This window comes from Scomber japonicus, chromosome 16, assembly GCF_027409825.1.
Source record: "Scomber japonicus isolate fScoJap1 chromosome 16, fScoJap1.pri, whole genome shotgun sequence".
Classification (NCBI taxonomy): domain Eukaryota; kingdom Metazoa; phylum Chordata; class Actinopteri; order Scombriformes; family Scombridae; genus Scomber; species Scomber japonicus.
Window position 1 is genome coordinate 14,879,831 of NC_070593.1, and position 19,297 is coordinate 14,899,127.

Consider the following 19,297-nt stretch of genomic DNA (forward strand, 5'->3'; position numbering starts at 1 on the left):
ATTTATTAACCCACTCATGCTTACCCAAACAGTGCACTTCATTCCACATTTTTCCTTTTGTAAGGTTTTAAAACGCTAACAAATGCCTCTATATACACACCTGTGATTTCTCTGATCCTCAGAAACTGAGGTTCTGTTCAGAAGTTGTTGCAAATTGTCCTATAATAGAAATAAAGCATGTAGCTTTGCTTTTTTTTACACTAGCAAAGCTACAGAAGGAAAAGCAGTGTGTAGAACATGCTCCTTGACCTCAAATGTTAGTGTACATCAGTGCAACTTCAACTTGCATCAAGAAATAGATACTTAAAATACATAAGAAATTTGAATAAACCAGGCTTGCAATGAGATTCTCATGTAGCCTATGATACAGTAGTATGTAACTCAATTGTTTGCAGTCCAAACAACTACTAACATGCATATGTAAGTAAATAGCTCACTTTATTTAAACCAAAGTGCAATATGCATTTAATGAATGTAAAAAAACTCAATACACTTTCTATAAACATTTATTCATCTTTATTGGCCAGAGGACACCAGCTCAGACAAGGACTCCATATTGTTTGAGAACGTCTGTGTATTTTGCAATCTTGCTCTCAACGTTCTTTTCTGCCTGCTTGGTCAGCTTGGTCACTGTCTTTTTCTTGGTATAGCGGAGCTTAGCCTTCTCTTTTCTCTTCTCCTCAAGGGTGGCTGTGATCGCCTGGTACTTCCAGCCGACCTCGTGTGCCAGACGGCCAAGGAGGGCGAACTGAAGGAGAAAACAAAAAAATAAAAAAGGCACAATGTTTAACAATTAAATCAAATGTCCAATAGCATTTTATAATGCAGCAAAGATTGAATTTATTGCATTAGATCGCATGTACTAATTTTGGTCTAAAATCAACCTTGTTTGAGGTGACTTAATGTATAAATTTAACAATCTTTTAAAGTTTGAAGCTTCAACTTGAGGCACAACATGTCCCTGACTCAACTCAGTAGTCAGATCCGTAAAGGTTGTTTCATCAATAGATGATCAGTTTCGGGATAAAAGAGCTCATCACTGCTGAGTAAGAACTGTTGTTGCTAAATTGAAGCATTATGATTTGAGTTCATCTGTTCAAAAACTTCACTGTGTAAACACTACAAGTCAGGTTGGCAGGAGTGCAACATTAAAATCTCATCTAACCATTAACACTCAATGTCTGGAGTCTCACCTTGCGAGTGGGCTTCAGACGCACGATCTTCAGAGCAGCTGGGACAACCATGCGCTTCCTCTGTAGAACCAAAAAAATAATAATCAGATAACGAAACAAACAGCAGATCCAAATCATGGTGGTACTGTATGTCAGTTATTTTTTCTTTTCAGTGTCATTCAAACAAGGTAGGTAAGGATTGTAAGATTCACATCATCGACAGCAGAGTTTAAGTTGCATGTAGAGGCTATAAAGAATATGGATACAATATGGGTCCAGGTTGGTCACCTTGTCATAGGGTGGGGGGATACCATCAAACACCTTCAGCCTCTCCAGAGCAGCCTGTCCCCTCTTGGTTTTGTGGGGCAGCATTCCTGTTTAAGAGAGGAGATTCTTTTAAGTTTCATACATATTAAAATAACCACCAGCAGCTTTATCAAATCTTCATTTGCCCAAACACAACATCCTTAACTCCACTCAGTAGTCAGATCCGTAAAGGTTGTCTCATCAATAGATGATCAGCTTCGGGATAAAAGAGCTCATCATTGTCAAGCAAGGAACTTGTGTTGGGTCAAATGAAAAAGCAACAGGATTATAAACATGTGAACAGCCTCAGAAACATTTAAGTAAATAATTATATAACAAATGTACACCTCAGTTAAAGTCAATCAGATCAATGCTTTTTATCAGCCTACACTTATGAAGACCTGAACTGAGCTCAGAAAATTATAGTCTAGAACTACAACTACAGTGAGGCTATACATCAGTTTAGTGCAAGGTGAAGTCGTGTATTGTTCATTGGTGTTCGAGAAATAATCTGGCTGCATCCTCCGTGTAAGGACATCTTGTTTTGTGCATGTGTAGAGTTGTACTACATTCTCACCTCTGACAGTCCTCCAGAAGATCCTGCTGGGAGCTCTGAAGTGGTACGGTCCACGAGAGGGATTGGTGTTCATCCTCTTGCGCAGGAAAGCCAGGTACTTCACTGTAAAAGGGGCACATTACACTGAAATCATCTAATATTTTAAACGAAAGGTATTAGCAAAAACATTTTAGTACATAATGCTGTTGTCTCAGATGGTAGTGCATGTGAAGTATTATCATGGTCAGTGAAACTCGAATACACGTGATGAAGCATCACAGACAACAAGCACATCACAAAAGGCCCTTCATAACCACTCACACAGGTGATTTCACTTATCCTGGCTAATAACACCTCTCCTAAAAAAGTTGTGCATAGTTATCCTAGAAATACATTTCACTGAACTTCGTGACCCAATAAATATGGAGGTGTAAATTCTACCATATAGGTTTGGTGCCAAATAACTGAAAACACCTGTGTGAATGAACTTATGGTGTGCAGGGTATTTAAGATGAACACTCTACTCACGTTTGTTGCGGTAGAAGTTGCCGGAAATGTTGATGCCTTCGCATCTCACCACCACCACTTTGTGTCCTTTAAAAGTAAAAAAGAGCAATTTAGTATTCAAAACCCACAAAAAATTATTTCCAATTGTCAGCATCTTGTCTCAGATGGTAGTGCATGTGAGTTTTTTCATGGTCGTTAAACTCAACCAATGGGAGTAGGTTATCATCATAGACAGTTTTACGCAACACTGCAGCTAAATGTGCTGTATGGTATTAGATGATGCTGGCCTGGCCTCAGCACACTGACATTTCAAAACTAATCCTTACTTTAATACATACCCAGCAACACCTGTTTAGCCACAATGGCAGCGAGCCGGCCAAGAAGATGGCCCCTGCCATCAAGCAGCAGAACCTGCAGGATTGAGAAGAGAGTAATGTGAAATCAGGTTAACATTGGCTTTCCTAAGTGACACTTTATGCTGGCAAACTCAAGATTAGTCCTTCAAATTTTGGTTAGCCTCTGGCACCTTTTATGTTGCTACATCAAGTCTTGAGGTTAACTTGTGTAAGTTGTACATTTCAGGCTTTTACTGCTACTGAAAAAAACCTTTTAAAATGCAATGTTGCCTCTACGAACCTATTTAACTAAGATCAAAACATGCTAACACATTTGGTGTACTTGTGCCTACATTTAAGTGGGTGGCCATTACAGGTGTATAAAAGCAGTTTTAACAGAAGGCAGTTTAAATTGTCAGTTTTGTCCATTACCAAAAATGTCCACTAGACTTGACATTCATGCTAACGCCAGAAGCTGCCATGATAGACATAACTTAATCAATGTTTTAAGCTTCAACTTGAGGCACAACATGTCAGACTCAACTCAGTAGTCAGATCCGTAAAGGTTGTCTCATCAATAGATGATCAGTTTCGGGATAAAAGAGCTCATCATTGCTGAGTAAGAACTGTTGTTGCTAAATTGAAGCATTGTGATTTGAGTTCATCTATTCAAAAACTTCAGTGTAAACACTACAAGTCAGGTTGGCAGGAACGTAACATTAAAGCCTCATCTAACCATTAACACTCAAGAGCTCATCAGTAAGAACTGAGTTGAACTGAGTAAGAACTGTTGCAGCTAAATTCAAGCATTCCGATTTAAGTCTGTGAACTTTAAAACAAACGGTACCGTCACAATACACGTGTGCACTTAAAACTTCATCCTATCAACCATTAACACGAAGTATTATAATGAGATCGCAGTAATAAGCATATGGCAACTTGGATTAATTAATAACGTTAGCTAGCACCGCTAAAGCATGCTGACACGATGACTGACCTCACGGCTCGATATTACGATGGATGGCCAATAAATATGATGCACGTGTAGAAAAGACAGGCATTAAACGTATAGGCATCCATTACATTGTCGTAGTTTTGTCTTTTACGTATAGTATACACATGATAGGAAAAAAAAAATGTAAATTGCTAGCTCGTTAGCTAAAGGCGCTAACTCGTTGAGAGGCTGCCATGATGAAGGCATGTCCACTCAGCCACAGCTAGCTCCATCTAAAAAGCATTCAAATTGAGTCTAAATGAAAACACCAACCAAAACAACGACTACATATAGATACCTCGTTGAAACCTGCAGCACGTTAACGATAAAACACAACTCTATCTCCAACTAAAATGCAACAAAAACGCTGAATAACTCGGCAGCAGTCACACACCTTATTGAACCGGTCCGCCATGATGTGCGAAAAGAAAGAGCCACGGGTTCGCTCGTGGAAAAAGGCACGGGTAGCCGGAAATGACGACAATCGTGTCTTTCTCGCTGGATCTTAAATGTTCAGAAAAGCTCCACCGCCGCGATCGCCGCCTGTGGAAGAAGAACATAAAATCTCATACATTTTCCAGTAAATTACGAGTTGGACTGTCGGAAGTTGAAAACTGAGGAACTTGCCACATTGAGAAATACACTATGCAACAATGGGCGCAGACAGTGCATCAATATGACAGTAGCAGCAAGACTCCTGCCTTGTGCAGTTTACTGAGGTCGGCAATCCGTGACAGTGGTTTTGAGTCAGTGGTCAGTGAGCAGTACGATTAACGTGATTAAAAAACACATAATGCGTTACGCTCGGCCCAGTTGATCAGTTGAAAAAGGAACCTCGACTATTAAATCTTGTATGCTTTCATATGCTATAATTGCCCTCTCCAACTAAAAATACGTCATTAAATGCTATTGGTTGTAATTTCAAGTCTAAAGGAAGTGATGTAAACCTTCACAGCTTTCCTAGCGATAAGAGAAATAAGTGGATGAATACAACTTCTTAAACACCCATGGCTGTGTTCTCGCCACTTCAGTCCCGTTGTGTTTGATGTATTTAGTTTACCAGCTGTAAAAAATAGCTAATTGGTGCTTTTGGTTATTAGCAAAGACTTAAACCAAATGCCATGCCTACAATTATCTCCCGCAAGGAGTCTAACGTTAAACACTCTTGGGAACCAGTGAAATCCACTCTAGGAATCGTCGGATATCAATTAAAAGAAGTGCAACATATACTTCGTCTAGCTGACTTTATTTGCAGGACCCATCACGGCCTCGTACATTACCAACTTGTCAGTACCATTCTAGCATGCCTTACTGCGCATACACACAGACTGCATAGTCATAGGCTACTCCAATCCAGGTGCGCCCTCTATAGGTATTCAACTGCAACAGAAAACAATAGTCACTCTACAACAAAGGACATAAGACGCTAGATGTTGTCCTGCTAGGATGTGATGTTAAACCACCCACTCCTGCAGCTACAGCCTCTGAAGGTGAACCATCGGACACAACACTGAAGCCGGGTTTATAGTACTGTGTCAACTCAATGTCAGAGGCATGCGCCTTTGCCTCAACACCGTAGTGAACCTTTCAAGGTTCTGCGATGGGGTTGAATGACGCTGTGCAACTCACCACCAAAGCGCTAGAGGGCGTGAGGTTCCTGAAGGGCCTGAATTCGTCTATCGTGAAAGTCATTGGCTGTGTCTCAAATGGAGCACTTACGTGAGTGCACCAGACTGTAGTGCGTAGTGCGCACTGAGCACTTACCTCTGTGGTGCACACTGTCGTGGGTAAGTATTGTCTGAAATGGAGCACTGGCGTTTTGCACTTAGCGGAAGTGACGGGCTTGCATGTCGCTGCTGGCCGCCAATTGAAATCAGAAAACTGGGCAAAAAGTCCCTCCCCTTCCGCTACGTAGGCAAGATGGCGTCCGTTTAGTGTGAGTAGTGTCCATCATCTCACACTGGATTTTTTGTCCGTTTTTAGTGCACCATCCGGGTACTTTCAGAGCACTGACTTTTCGCTTGTTCTTCAGTGTGAACGCACTATGCCCTAAAACATAGTGCTTGAAGTGTGCAAGTGCGCCATTTGAGACACAGCCATTGATTGTTTGTTTGGCCTTCTTTGGTATGTGTGCTTGTAATTCTGCACTTCCTCAATAAAGTGCTATTCTACTTGGTTCATGTTTTCTTTTCGCTCAAATACAACAAAACTTCAACACTAGAATGTATGGCAGGATGGGGAAAAGGCCAAAAGGCTGGAAATGATGTACTACTGACCAATCACATCCCTTGTGGTCTGCATCGCCTCAACGCATAGTTAACATTTTTTTGAGGTACACATCAGGACGATGGCACAGGCTCGGGGTACACAGGGACGCAGAGGGCCAAGCCTACACTAAACATTATTTCTACCCTAGGAAAAGAGGTGGTGGAGGGCTACAGATACCTGTGCATTCACCATGACAACAGACCTGGAAATCTAACACTGTGGCTGTCTACAGGAAGGGCCAGTGCAGACTACACGTCTTTAGGGAGCTTGGGTTCTTCACTGCATGCAGCAAAATATTGCATATCTTCTACCAGTCTGTTGTGGTAAGTGCAATTTTCGTTGCAGCAATCTATTGCGGCAGCAGCATCAACTCTCTGGCAACTCTCAGAAACTGAACAAACTGATGAAGAAGATGGGCTCTCTGCTTGACTGGTCTGGAGCCCCTAGAGTTGGTTGTGGAGAGAAGGATGTTGCACAAGTTGTACATTGTAAGGGACAACATACCCACCCACTGACCCCCTGTTCTTATGTTCAAATGCAGGCTGTGTATAGAGACCTTTAGAGGGGCAGGTGTTCAAAGTTTAAAAGGCGCACATGGAACAAGATTTTAAAACACCAACATAATTTACAGCATAACCTGTTAAATGATAGCAATCCATATTCAAACTGAATGTAACATGGAATATTACAACAAAGCCCATTAGTAGTATATCATTGTCCCCTACCTGATGAAAGGGGAGGAGAGGAGGACATTTTACTTCCTTTACATACAGTATGTAAAACAGAAAATTGATTTCCATAATGTTATCAGTGCTCAGTCTCCCCTGTTTTACATGTGCTGACCATAGCTCTGACCACACATCAGCTTTCCTAAAGCACAACATTACAATCTGTACACTAACTGCTGTTTCCCACTTACGCTGGCTTTTTATACATTTTATCATCCCAGAACAGAATCTTATAGCACTTCCAAATGAGGTGCATTTTAAAAATGTGTTGGGTTTTCTCTTCCTGTTGGAGTCTGAAAATGCAGCTTCCTGATGGGACTTTTTAAAGTATGATTTGTATTTTAAATGGTCCTGAATATTGCTGTCTCATTTGCCACAACTAATTCACTGTCTAAGGCCCTTACTTCAAAATGTGCGCTATTTTGTCCGTAACATTAGCAGCTGCTGTCTTCTATGTACTGTATTGATTGTTACTAAGTACAACCCCTTCTGGAAATGCAGGGGATCAACACTTCAAAAGGACTGTGTAGCTTTTGATGGATATACATTAGTGATGTGGTTAGTTTCTCTAGACATTTTACCCATACAAGGGCCCCCATCTGTTCTGGTGTATATTAATAATAACATACGTTACATTAGAATTACATGTTGTTTGACATCAACATTTAACCTCTAAAATTAAGCCAGCTGTACAAAAGCTGTACAGACTTATGTAATATAATTTATGGAAATTACATTTTTTGTTTTAAGAAGGCAAATATCTCATTTGAAAACCAAAAAAAGAGTTTGGTATGAAAGCCACTCATGTATACCAACTGCTCCTTTACAGTCCTTAACATCAAATCAATAGATTTGTAAGTTATTGCACTACAACAATATAGGCCTACGCATGTGCTAGCACAACTACTGCATCATAAATAGTTAACAGATAAACATCTGCATTTTAAACAAAAAGACTTACCATGTTTCAGGCTAATGTCGAATGTAGTAGCTCCACTTGGAAAGAAAGTAATAGTCTCTGACTGAAATTATAACATGAAAATCAATTAAGATTTTCAACCTCCCTGGGATCTTGAGTTGTAGCTGTAGTACAGCTGATCCTGTTTTCTTCTTCCTGAGTATTAAATGTAAAAAGGATGTCCAATATACTATTTATTGTTCGTCCAGTCAGTTGCTTCCATAGAAAAGGGGGGGGGGGGGTTAATCAGATGTGAGTTTGAATGGAATAGATGGTAATTCACTTTCTTACTTCCAAAACCCCCATTCTGTGGACCCTAGTAGTGTTCAGGAGAGTGTTTCTTCCCTTCCCTCTTGTGGGTGTGTCTGTGCTATGTCTGTCTCTCCCTGTGTTTGTTTGTGTGAAGCTGGTTAGAGGTAGAGCCTTCATGCACTATTCACCTGCACAACTGCTGTTCATCATTTCGTCAAGCCACCTACACTTCATCATGTCATCAACGTCCTGTTAAAAGCCAGGTCCTTCTCTGCAGTCATTTCCAGATCGTCTGCTCTCCTTTGTGGTATTGTGCCTTGGCTTTTTGACTTAGAATCACCTTTAAGTTTGCTTGTTGGTTTCTGTTTCCTTGTAAATTTCTGTTACCTTGTTGGATCCAGAACTCCACCCTGGCCTGCCCAGCTGCTGCCTGCCTGTGTTTGGTACCGCCACCATGGAATACACACACACACACACACACACACACACACACACCACTGAGTGCTCTCTTGCGACTAGAGTGTGGAATGCAAATGCCAATGAAAGGAACAGGAAGGTGCCAGATGTATTTTTATCTATATATAATCTGCTACCACCTTTGATAGATACCCAAGGTAGGACAGTAACAATGAACTTTTCATATTATTACATGAGTTACTGATCTGTTATTGCTCTGTATATTGGTACAGATCCGTTTTCCTTTATGTAGCGTAGCAGCAATACTATTGTATAGTTTCTTTGTTTTGCTCTGGTTTATGTTTTTCTTTTCCTTCCTTTCAACTAAACAAAAGACATGGGAAAAAACCCCACATACATTTGTTATTAATAAGCAACAACAAGTTCATTTGTATACACATTAACTATAGTTGGACTTAAATTGCAACTATGATTAAAAGCTCTTCTCTGTGTGAAAAATTCAATTTGTCTCCAATTTTAACAGCAATCTTATTTTGCATTGATTTAACGAGATATTTTGCCTCCTATACCACTTCTCAATGTAGAAGTAATAGAGCCCTTTATGCTAAACAGAGTCGAAAGCTTGCTTGAAGTCAAGAAAACGAGTGAATACTATTTTTGTTTGGTGTACATGTTTGTTAATTAAAGTATGAAGGATATATACAGTACATGGTCAGCAGTGGGGTTATGGAGGAAGCCAATTTGATTATTACTTAGGATGGATTATTCATAAAGTAAGTCTTGTATTCTTTTATCTAGAATACTATGGAATAATTTACTTACACAGCTGCTGACAGATGCTACGGTAGTTACTAGGGTCTGACTGTAATACGATACTGATCAACCTTAACTCTGCACCCTGCACAACTGGGGTACTGCATTTGAGCAAGGGGGTTTTTGGTGTCATGGAATGAAGGCCAGTGGGCCATGTGCTGACCTACTGAACGTGACAGCTGTGCCTGATGGGGCACAGGGGCTGTACAATAAGTTTATTTTTTAGAAGTTGCAAAACTGTAACTTTGCTCATCTAAATGAATTATGGGCATGCATTTATTCCACTTGCTCCATTGCTCAGGTGCCTATGTACTTATCTATCTTGACTCAAGACTATGATCACATGGTATGTGACATAATAAAACATTACAGTACAATTATCACATTTCTGACATCACCAAAAAACAAAAGCGAACACACTTAGTTAAGAGTAGAATTTATGACAGAGCTGTTGAATTGCAATAGACTGCACAGGTGTTTCTAATACAGAGCTCAATGAGTGTATATTATGATCAAAATACTTTCATAACATGCCATTATCAAAGTAAGTGCAAGTATTTTGACAGATGCTGGACACTTGAGTTGTAATTTTGTATGACATACAATATGTTGCATGACAATCTACCACATGTGACCTCTATTTAAAGTGTGTGGGTGAACTTATGTGAGTCATTTATGACAGTCAATCATGTTGCCTTAATGACAAACTTCCTTCTCAGATCATAATTTCAGCTTTTCATATCAAACTGTAGGACTGCCTGCAACTAGTATTTGCTTTATCCATTAAACTTTCAATTATTTTCCAAATGAATCAGTTGTTTTGTTTATGAAATTCCAGAAAAAATGAAAAATGTCCTTCAGAAATTCCAAGAGGTGAGTTCTTACAGTTCAAACCCCAAATATTTTAATTTTGCACAAAACAAACAAACAACAAAACAGAAAAGCAGCAAATCCTCAAATGTGGAACTAGATGTTTGATATTTTTCTTTAAGAAGCGACTTGGATAATTGGTCAATTCTCAAATAATTGTTGGTGATAAACTTTGGTTTGTCAGTTGAGTACTGTTTCAGACCCCACAGACAGAGCTACCACATAGCATTTATTTATACACAAGATGTGATGATTTTACCATAAGAAGCATTAAAGATATTGTTTTTACCACATTTGCCTTCAATTTAAAGCATAGTAACCGTACACTAACAGCTGAATGAAAAAGTACAACTTGTTTCACAGCATGCCATGAAAACAACAATCATTTTATGATTGGTTTAATAACTTTTCAAGCATTTACAGAACAATCATCCACACATTCATGACTGGCCCACTGACACAGTGCATGCAGCAATCTGTGATTACTAATGTGTTTGGCTGGGACGGTGAGAAAACTGGAACTTTAAACTTTTTTTTTTTTTTTTTTTTGGCAAGGTTTCACTCAGTCGTCGTGCTTCAGCTTCCTGATCTTTCCCTTGTGGCGGTCGATCTCCCGCTGCAGACGTTCAATCTCCTTCTTGTGGTGGTCAATTTCCTCCTGGTGGTGTTGCTTCAGTGCAGCCAGCTGCTCTTGCTCCTTACGCCTTATGTGCAGATGGATAGGTAAAGGCGATGGAGACAAGATAGAGGAAAATTATAAATAGAACTAACACTTCACTAACACCGAATCCACAATTAGTTTACTCTAAAAAATAAAGTTATACATACTTGAAGTACATTTCCTCCTCAGCAGCCTGCTTTTTCCCCATGGATCCACCAGCCTCCCTGATGGACCCTCCACCTCCACCACCTTTTCCTGCACCTTTACCCAGCTCACCCAACTAAGATGGGACAGGGAGAGAAGTCCAAAGGTAAAATGTTTAATATCTTCAGCAACACATCAGAACCTTATTAGGGCTTCACTCTAATGACTATTCTTCAACAGACATTTGTTTTAAGTTAAAAATTCAAAAAGGTAATTTATCTCCCCTGTTAGGACTTGGCCATGTCATATTTAGGGTTGGTATGTGTAGCTGATTCAAGAGAAACCTACCTATTCTGAAGGTCAAGATTGTGTTTTTTTTTCTCCACAAAGGAGGGCCTTCTTTGTTAGCCAGGTGATAATAGATGCATTTAGAAGAGACTGGAAAACTGTTTGTGTGACAACAACAATGCGACCAAAGCCAATTCAGACAGACCCGTTAATAGAGCTAAGTTACTTTCCGAATTAAAGTTGTTCGACAGGTGACTACTCCAAGTATCACTTTTGCTAATTTATCCTGGATCCGTTGTTAATCCACTCGTTCTAAAAATGCATTATTACTACTCTTCTATGAGCTAAAATCAAGCCAATAACACTTGTTTACCTTTCAGTCACGAAGGCTTTGAGTTAACCAAAAATAACAGTGCATTTTCCTCACACAACAACAGCATGGCGGTCAAAATAAACAGCGTTTTAATCGGGACTTGGGCCCACAGAACGTATTTTTACCTGGTCAGATGACATTCTCAGCTGTGAGGTGACAAAACTCCTGATGTTAGGCCTCAGAAACCTCGCCATGTTTGGTACTCATGTAAGAAAACAGCACTGACAGAAGAGTGTGCCCTTGTCCTTAAAAATATGCCACAGGACGGCGCCATTATGAGCCTGACGGGGGTAACTACCTACACCAGTATTATTTTTGGGCTAATGAGGCACGTGATTCAGTTTCAATAAATGTTTTGATACGTGATAAGTCTAGTTTCCAAATTCACCGTTATGTGTCTAACATGCAACCAAATAGACTAGATAGACCAATAAACGAAAAACACAATTTCACCTGTTCCGTAATGGTACGGTCTGAAAATGGACAGCATGATAGCGCACGTTGTCTACGTGCTGGTGCTTCCATGGTAACTTCACGTTGACGCCTGACGTCAAGTTTTTGATTTATTTATAATCATTTTGATTATTACAGAGGTATATTTTATGAAACCCCCATAGGTCAGATTAATTGCCATTTTTATTACTCAATATCTGTCCTTATTTATTTTTTCAATATTGTTTTATATTTGAATTATGTCATTTTCAAATTATTTTGAATATTTATTTGTTTTATTGATTTGTTTGGATATTTATATGCTATTTTTGATATCATCAGCTCTCCTGTATTGTATTGTGTATGTGTCTTGTGCCTGACATAATGTAATTATTGCAGTGTTATATTAAAATAATACCAAGATTTTATGTTGTATCTTGTGTATGTACCGTACATAGATTGCAAAAAGGCTTTAAAAAGGTTGTTTTTAACACTTAGAATTTGGATCTTTAATTTATCTACATGACTTGAAATAATTGCTATGGATTGACAAGACTATGATGATATTTCATTTTATTGATATGTTTAAAGTTTTATTGTAGGCCTGTTAACTAAGTAATAAGTCATAGAAAGAAAAATCTTAAGAGGAAACAAACTGATTATATCTTACAATTGAACTAAAATATTAAATTGCAACACAGAATTCATGAAAAGTACTTTCAGTTTATAGTTGTAAACCATATTTCTATGGCTGTAAAGTCCCTTCCAATAAGGAGAACAAATGTATCCATAAATGGTATATGCCTACATTAATAAATAATAATTATTATAAATTGATTAAATACTTTTTACTGAATTATTGCCAGCATAAACCTAAAGCTTATCACGTTTTAATGAAAGTCTTCACAGTAAGTTCTAAATAAAGAATGAAACGTCATGCTTTAAAAAATCCAACCTAATTTTAATAACTATATCTAACAATGAAGAAAAAAAATCACAATATGAGGAATGCTTTGAAGGATTTTATTCAACGCTGCAAAGAAAGTATATGCTCCCCTCTTTGAGCAAACCAAACGCTGGCTTATGTGGTGAAAGGTACTTCACAGACCCCCTCCCTCTAAGTCCCCTATAAATACTTTGCTTGCCAGGCAACTCTGGGCTCATTCCAGCCCAAAATCAAGAGAAGAAACTAAGATTAACACCGTTATCAACTTAAAATTTCAAATCACATTCAACACTTTTCACAATTCACTTCATACGCCATTACTCTACTTGTCAAAGTTACATATGTACAGGTATGGTTGGACCCTTGTCAGCAAGCAAGTGCATTAGAAGTAAAACAAGATCCCCCCAAGATGCTTGTAAAAAATGAAAATCACAAGTCTAACCTAACTTAAAAAGAAAATTTGTGCACTGCTCTGTTCGTAATGATGTCAATAACCAGAACAAAGACAGATAATTAGAGGCACTCACATTTTGTCACTGTGATAAAGCATCTACATAGTTCCTCTTTCCTCTACACTCTTGAGTTTGTCTGGACATATTGCTCAAGAAGCAACGGCTGCACTTGAGGAACATACCATATTCTGGCCTGTGTGTCTGTAAAAAGCATATTCATGATTAAGTAAGGGGTGATCTGTTTAACTGCCATGTCTTTTTTCACCCCCTTTCTTGATATTTACAACCAATGGAATTCAAAGTATACCAGTTCATAAGCTTTTCTTTAAAAAAAACAAAAAAACTCTTATGCTTTTAGTAGTTGGATGTCATGTTATTATAAGAATCATACAGGAGAACAAAATTACACATAAACTGTGCAGAAATTAAATAATTTCAAAAACTAAACTATTAGGCCAATCTGCAAAATGTGACCTATGTGCTGACAATAGCTTTTGTTAAACACACATTGCCCCAGATGGATTGCTCTCAGCAAGTGCATTAGTAGGTGTCTCTACTTAAAGAAACAGCAGAAACTTCAGTTCAGGGAATATTTTTCAGGCTGCCTTGTGCTGATATGTTTTGGTTTTGTTTAAAACAAAGTTTCAAAAGGGAACAAAACGGAAAGTATGGTATTTAAAGAAATCACTAAAACAAGATAAAACAAGAGAGGGAGGGGGGCGGACAGGTAGAAAAAGAGTGGGGTGCATCACAGGGCCAAGAGCGGTCTATGGAGGCCCTTTGGAGGAGGCAGTGGTCGCTGCTCCCCCTTCCAGCCCCGTCAGTCCTGCTTGACGTTGCCCAGCGCTCTGAGACGCTCCAGCAGGGGAGGGTGTGAATAGTGCCACATGGAGAACAACCAGTCAGCCACTGGGAAGCCTAGGTTGTCCTTGTTGAGCTTGATGAGGGCAGAGTAGAGCTCTGAGGCTTTGCCCATGCCACGTGCAAAGGCATCTGCCTGGAACTCGAACCTGCGACTCAGGACCGTCAGACAGAAGGACAGAAGCTGCAAAGACCAGATCAAATATGAATGTCTAAAATTTGTTCTGTAAATGAAAATGATTGAGTGAAATGAGATGTAAATAACACAAAAACACTGATACAATGTTGATGGAATCCTATAGTCACCTCATTGTAAGGAGAAAAGATGAACTGGAAGATAATCATCAAGCCTATTAATGTAGGTTGGCTGTCATTGAAGCCAAAAGCTACAAAGAGCTCCTTGCGTCCAATCAGAACAGCAAACAGGGAGAAGCACAAGAAGGAATTCATCTGCAGAGAGAACAGAGTCAGCAGATGTTATCTGAATATGAACAAAACATGTCAACATCTGCATTTCATCAGTGGTCATCCAACTTGTGGCTTTGTTTTGGTGAAGACATTAAAAGAAAATTCCTATGTTCAGGATAATAATGCTCAATGGAGAGAATTTGTCACCTGACTGATGACAATATTCTTGACAGTGTGACCAAGCTTCCAGTGGCCCAGCTCATGACCCAGGACTGCAAGGATTTCTGGGTTGTTGCATCCTTGTTTCTTGTTCTGTTAAAATATTGATGAGATCAACACTGTTGGATTACACAGGAAGACAACACAAAATCAAAAATATAATACAATCATAGCTGAGTCACATGAAGCCCTACAATCACAACAAGGTGCTTTTGACAGAAACACCTTTTTGGTGACCAAAAATATCCTCCAAGCTCTGTGGCAAGTTGTTCTAGGGGTCCTCAAAATAATCACATTATATCTGTGTTATTTAGAATTATGCATTTAATGTAATACTATTGCACTTCCTGGTTCAGAGACATTCAATGGGAGGATTAAGGTTGATTAAGATTGATTAAGGTTTCCATAAATGTTGTGGCTTTGTGACCTTGGGCTTGGCTTTTGGTTCACTGGGAGTCTCGTCACTCTCTGGCTGCTCGGGCTGTGGCTCTCCAGCCTTGTTGAGAGGGGAGTAGTCTTCCAGCAGAGTGTCGAACAGTACAATGCGCTTGTTCTTGAAAAACCCATAGAAGTACGCGTTGCTGTGCGATGAACGCTTTGAACCTGGAAACATGGAAAGCATTTGTTAAAAACAGTAATAATAATAATGACGCATAAGACGACAATGAAATAGATGTAAGAGTAGCCTGGATTTATGATTATTACTTTACCTTCAACTACATAAACCTTAGTGAGGGGGAAACTTATACTTCTGGCCATTGTTTCAATGTCTGTCTTGAGTTCTCCTTCTGGTAAAGGAGTGAATTTGTCAAACAGGGGAGCAATGTAATCAGCATAGATGGTCACAAGTACCTGAGAAGTGAACAGAGGCAAAGAGGAGATGCATGATGAGCAATTGGTATCAAACAACTAACCAGAGCATAATTACTGAGATCTCTTACACCTAGCAAGTTAAATGCGGCACTCACTAGAGAAACAGCCAGGGTAAAGAGCCAGGCATAGATGAAAAAGTAGTCTCCACCGATCTTAATGATGTAGAGGAGCAGTGAGGTAACAGGCAACAGGATACACTGGGTCACAGCAAACTTCTTTACAGCATCTTTGAGGAAGAACCCCAACGTCTAAGAGGAAGACCAGACATTAATATAAAGAAAGACAACAAATAAAACTGAGAGAGCACAGAGTGAGTGTTGTGCAGCCGGTGTTACCTGCTGATTAAAGCCGTGCTTCTCCTCAATGACAAACGTGTTGTACAAACTCCAGGGAAGTCCCGTAAAGGCACTGAACAGAGTGGCAAGCGTCAGAAACACGAGGGACTGCGTGATCTCGTACTCTGGGGTGAATCCAAAGCGAGCTGTCACAGAGCCGGCAACGTCCCACAGAAATGGAATTCCACCGAGGAGCAGAATCAGCTACAAAGTGTAGAATAAAAAAAGTTTTTTTTTAATTTAACATTTAAAATACAGTATGTAGCGACAAACTAACAAGAAAATGTGGAATAGTACTCTGACTAGAGCTGTACTATTCTACATCACTAGTGTTAGCACTGACCCTCTAATTGGACATCCCATTTAAATCACTTACTTATCCTCAACAACTAGACTGATGGAAAAAAAGGTGTAAGGAGAAAGTCAGTCTAGTGAGTGTCTTACCGTTCCTTCACTCTCAGAATAGAGTCCAGACCAAAAGCTGAAGTTGCTTTTATCCAGCTGATAAAGACGTGACTTCTCAAATGTTTCAGAATCCATGATCTTCCCAAGCTCTTGTGGTACATTTGTTATTGATCTGTATATCCTCCGCTGCAGAGAAGAAAGAGAACAGCACAATGTTAAAGCTCAATCAGTTTATCACATATAATGCAGGGCACATTAGAGATTATTCATTTAATTCAAACATTATCAGATATTAGTCAAATAAAATCAACACAACTATTTCACAAATTTAGACCTATCTGTCTATCCTTTTCAGGATTTAGGCAAGGCAGCTTTATTTATATAGTGCATTTCATACCCCCGGGGAACTCAATGTGCTTTACATAAAAACAAACATATAACAGTAAGAATTGGAACCATAAACATACAATTTGAGAATTGTTTAGCTCCTATTTCAAACTTTGCAAGACCTGCCCATCACATGTTGTTACTCAGCTTCCTTTACAAAGCTTCACCACTACATCTGTATCACACTCATTTAAACATATTATTCAAACCACAATTATTCCAGTATTGTTTGCACTACCTGTACCACAACACTGTACGTACAATAAAGCAACAAACTTGAGTAATTTACAGATACTTCTGTTTATATTTGTTTGATGACTTGAATCTTATACCCTTTAGTACGTTTGTTGGCTCTGTGCTAAAATACATTAAGGACTACTGAGAAACAGTCAAAAACTTCCAGTGAGTCATCATATTTGACCAATAAAGTAGATCTTGATACTGACTGTTGACTACTCTGCATTTTGTGGTGTCTCACTTCCTTTTCATAGAGGAAATACACCCAATATAGCAAACACAAAGAAGCCTTTTATACAGCTCAGAAAGTAAAATGCTGCGTATCTGTTTCTACTATTTATACGTTTATTAGACACTTACATACATTTCTGCAAACTTCAACATCTGACTTAATATAAATGAATGTAAAAATCAACCAAACATATGCTATTTCTCAAAAACTTTGCAGTAAGGAAGCGTCTGTTACATTTTCACACAATCAAAAGGCCCTGTAACACACATTGGTAACAATCTGAAATATTTAGGAAGCCACATGTCAGCTATTATATAAATACTTTCAGTCTACCTTCAGTCTGCTGTGTGTCATGTGAACTACTTAAAACTATCACTCTTCTGCTTGCAAAAACCTACACATTACACCATAAAAAGGTGTATATATTCTGAATTTGGGAGTGTGAGTTAATTGAGGACCATTATTGTTTCTTATCTACATTAACGATCTTGCAGCAGTGTCAAACACTTTATGTCCAATATTATTTGCAGATACTAATTCACAACAAAGATTTGTCTGTACTCATAAATGTAGTAAACAATGGCCTCCTTGCATATTCAAAATGAAATAAATTGGCATGAAATGTAATTAAAAGAATAAATAAAAATCAACTTGATGTTTGCTGGAAAAATGAATTATAATTTGAAATCAATTATATTGCATATTGATGGTAAAGAAATTGATCAAAGTTATATCAACACGCGTGTTAAATAAAATGTGTTTTCTATTTTTTGTCTGACTTTTATTTTACAAGTGCAAAAAAACAAAACCAACAATAAACCAATTGTTTGATGACGGCTAATAATCATATTAACTTACCTGTCTGTAAGCAAGGTATGCCTCCCATAGATATACTGTCCACGAAAACCCCAACACAGCATAAAATATCTGCTTCTCCACCGGGAGGTCAAATATAGTCTCAACCATCTCTGCTCTGTTGTTGGAGCAGGTTTAACTAGCTCGACAGTCTCGGTAATGTTCACGTTAACTAGCCTGACTGGTAGTTTTTAGGCTAGCAGCGAGCTAACTAACTTAGCCTCCGCTATACACACAACAAACAAGCAACACGTTAAAGTTGAAACAAAGGGGAGACTCCCCCCGCTTTAAATCGACAGGTAAAGACTAAAAATGTGAACTCGTAAATCTTTACATTCCTAAATCGAGGCTTTTATAGCAAATATCTTTCCATTCATGCGAGCGAGTCTGTCGGGGGAGTGCAACGACTAATTCTGCCCCTGCTGAAACGACCGCGGTAAGAATGGTTCCTCATCTCAGGTAAATTACGGTAAATTATGAAGTCAAATAGGTTATCAACACGACTTAATACAAACTTTTATGAGCAAACAACTCCCATATATATTTTTTATGTTAATGTTGTTTACACAACATTTCTTACATTGTTTATTTGTGTTTCTTTTGTTGAAACCGACTTGATAAGAGTTCATTCAACCCAAAGTGTTCGAGACTTGCAAATCCGGGTCAAACAAATAAAACCAGAGCAGTGTCAACATTGATGGCTGACAGCAGTGCATCCATATGGTGGCGGTCGTACAATATTCCTCAATATATGAGCCAGTAAACATATGGTTGCCTTTTTGGTGAGAACAGATGCAGAGGTAGAAAAGTCTCCTCTTCATCCTTGGAAAGATGTTTCAGTTTTGGGAGGTGGTGGAAGCTGTCCATATACCCACACACACAATAATGACAGTAAAACGTTTAATGTTTTTCCAACTACATTTGGGACCTGTAAGGGGCGCTAAGACCCCCACTTTTGTGAAGAAACTGTGAGACACCCAATTTGGTTTACCTATCAAACTGTAGTAATCTGG

General features: G+C 38.9%; 3 protein-coding genes and 5 non-coding genes across 8 annotated transcripts; all 8 read right to left on the reverse strand.

The window, feature by feature from the left end:
- Positions 1-493: 493 nt before the first annotated feature.
- On the reverse strand, positions 494-4,342 carry rpl13a (ribosomal protein L13a). The gene is made up of 7 exons (XM_053335743.1): positions 4,265-4,342; positions 2,880-2,952; positions 2,563-2,628; positions 2,056-2,157; positions 1,461-1,546; positions 1,194-1,253; positions 494-748 (listed from the first exon to the last, which is right to left on the reverse strand). Exons 1-7 carry the CDS (start codon positions 4,283-4,285, stop codon positions 539-541), a joined length of 618 nt encoding a protein of 205 aa, XP_053191718.1. The 5' UTR covers positions 4,286-4,342; the 3' UTR covers positions 494-538.
- LOC128376079 (small nucleolar RNA SNORD50) lies at positions 969-1,045 on the reverse strand. The gene has a single exon (XR_008323231.1). It is a non-coding gene; the product is annotated as a small nucleolar RNA SNORD50 (small nucleolar RNA).
- On the reverse strand, positions 1,647-1,723 carry LOC128376083 (small nucleolar RNA SNORD50). Its single transcript, XR_008323235.1, has one exon. It is a non-coding gene; the product is annotated as a small nucleolar RNA SNORD50 (small nucleolar RNA).
- Positions 2,240-2,320, reverse strand: LOC128376074 (small nucleolar RNA Z195/SNORD33/SNORD32 family). Its single transcript, XR_008323226.1, has one exon. It is a non-coding gene; the product is annotated as a small nucleolar RNA Z195/SNORD33/SNORD32 family (small nucleolar RNA).
- Positions 2,696-2,777, reverse strand: LOC128376075 (small nucleolar RNA Z195/SNORD33/SNORD32 family). Its single transcript, XR_008323227.1, has one exon. It is a non-coding gene; the product is annotated as a small nucleolar RNA Z195/SNORD33/SNORD32 family (small nucleolar RNA).
- On the reverse strand, positions 3,418-3,494 carry LOC128376080 (small nucleolar RNA SNORD50). The gene has a single exon (XR_008323232.1). It is a non-coding gene; the product is annotated as a small nucleolar RNA SNORD50 (small nucleolar RNA).
- A 6,199-nt stretch (positions 4,343-10,541) lies between the features above and the next one.
- Positions 10,542-11,891, reverse strand: atp5if1b (ATP synthase inhibitory factor subunit 1b). The gene is made up of 3 exons (XM_053335431.1): positions 11,768-11,891; positions 11,005-11,117; positions 10,542-10,880 (listed from the first exon to the last, which is right to left on the reverse strand). The coding sequence occupies exons 1-3, from the start codon at positions 11,834-11,836 to the stop codon at positions 10,739-10,741; spliced, it is 324 nt and encodes a 107-aa protein (XP_053191406.1). The 5' UTR covers positions 11,837-11,891; the 3' UTR covers positions 10,542-10,738.
- A 1,190-nt stretch (positions 11,892-13,081) lies between these two features.
- On the reverse strand, positions 13,082-18,694 carry zmpste24 (zinc metallopeptidase, STE24 homolog). Its single transcript, XM_053335924.1, has 9 exons — positions 18,288-18,694; positions 16,613-16,759; positions 16,169-16,372; positions 15,929-16,081; positions 15,671-15,812; positions 15,388-15,563; positions 14,949-15,053; positions 14,640-14,783; positions 13,082-14,517 (listed from the first exon to the last, which is right to left on the reverse strand). Exons 1-9 carry the CDS (start codon positions 18,393-18,395, stop codon positions 14,293-14,295), a joined length of 1,404 nt encoding a protein of 467 aa, XP_053191899.1. The 5' UTR covers positions 18,396-18,694; the 3' UTR covers positions 13,082-14,292.
- Positions 18,695-19,297: the final 603 nt, after the last annotated feature.

Coding starts and splice junctions, on each gene's coding strand:
- rpl13a (XM_053335743.1), bottom strand. CDS start 4,285: ATGGCGGACCGGTTCAATAAG. Junction 1,254..1,460: donor TCCCCCCACCCTATGACAAG/GTGACCAACCTG, acceptor TTGGTTCTACAG/AGGAAGCGCATGGTTGTCCC. Junction 749..1,193: donor GTCTGAAGCCCACTCGCAAG/GTGAGACTCCAG, acceptor TTTCTCCTTCAG/TTCGCCCTCCTTGGCCGTCT.
- atp5if1b (XM_053335431.1), bottom strand. CDS start 11,836: ATGGCGAGGTTTCTGAGGCCTAACATCAGGAGTTTTGTCACCTCACAG. Junction 11,118..11,767: donor TGAGAATGTCATCTGACCAG/GTAAAAATACGT, acceptor GTCCCATCTTAG/TTGGGTGAGCTGGGTAAAGG. Junction 10,881..11,004: donor GAGGAGGAAATGTACTTCAA/GTATGTATAACT, acceptor TCTGCACATAAG/GCGTAAGGAGCAAGAGCAGC.
- zmpste24 (XM_053335924.1), bottom strand. CDS start 18,395: ATGGTTGAGACTATATTTGACCTCCCGGTGGAGAAGCAGATATTTTAT. Junction 15,564..15,670: donor TAAGGTTTATGTAGTTGAAG/GTAAAGTAATAA, acceptor CCATGTTTCCAG/GTTCAAAGCGTTCATCGCAC. Junction 14,784..14,948: donor AGAATATTGTCATCAGTCAG/GTGACAAATTCT, acceptor TTCTCTCTGCAG/ATGAATTCCTTCTTGTGCTT.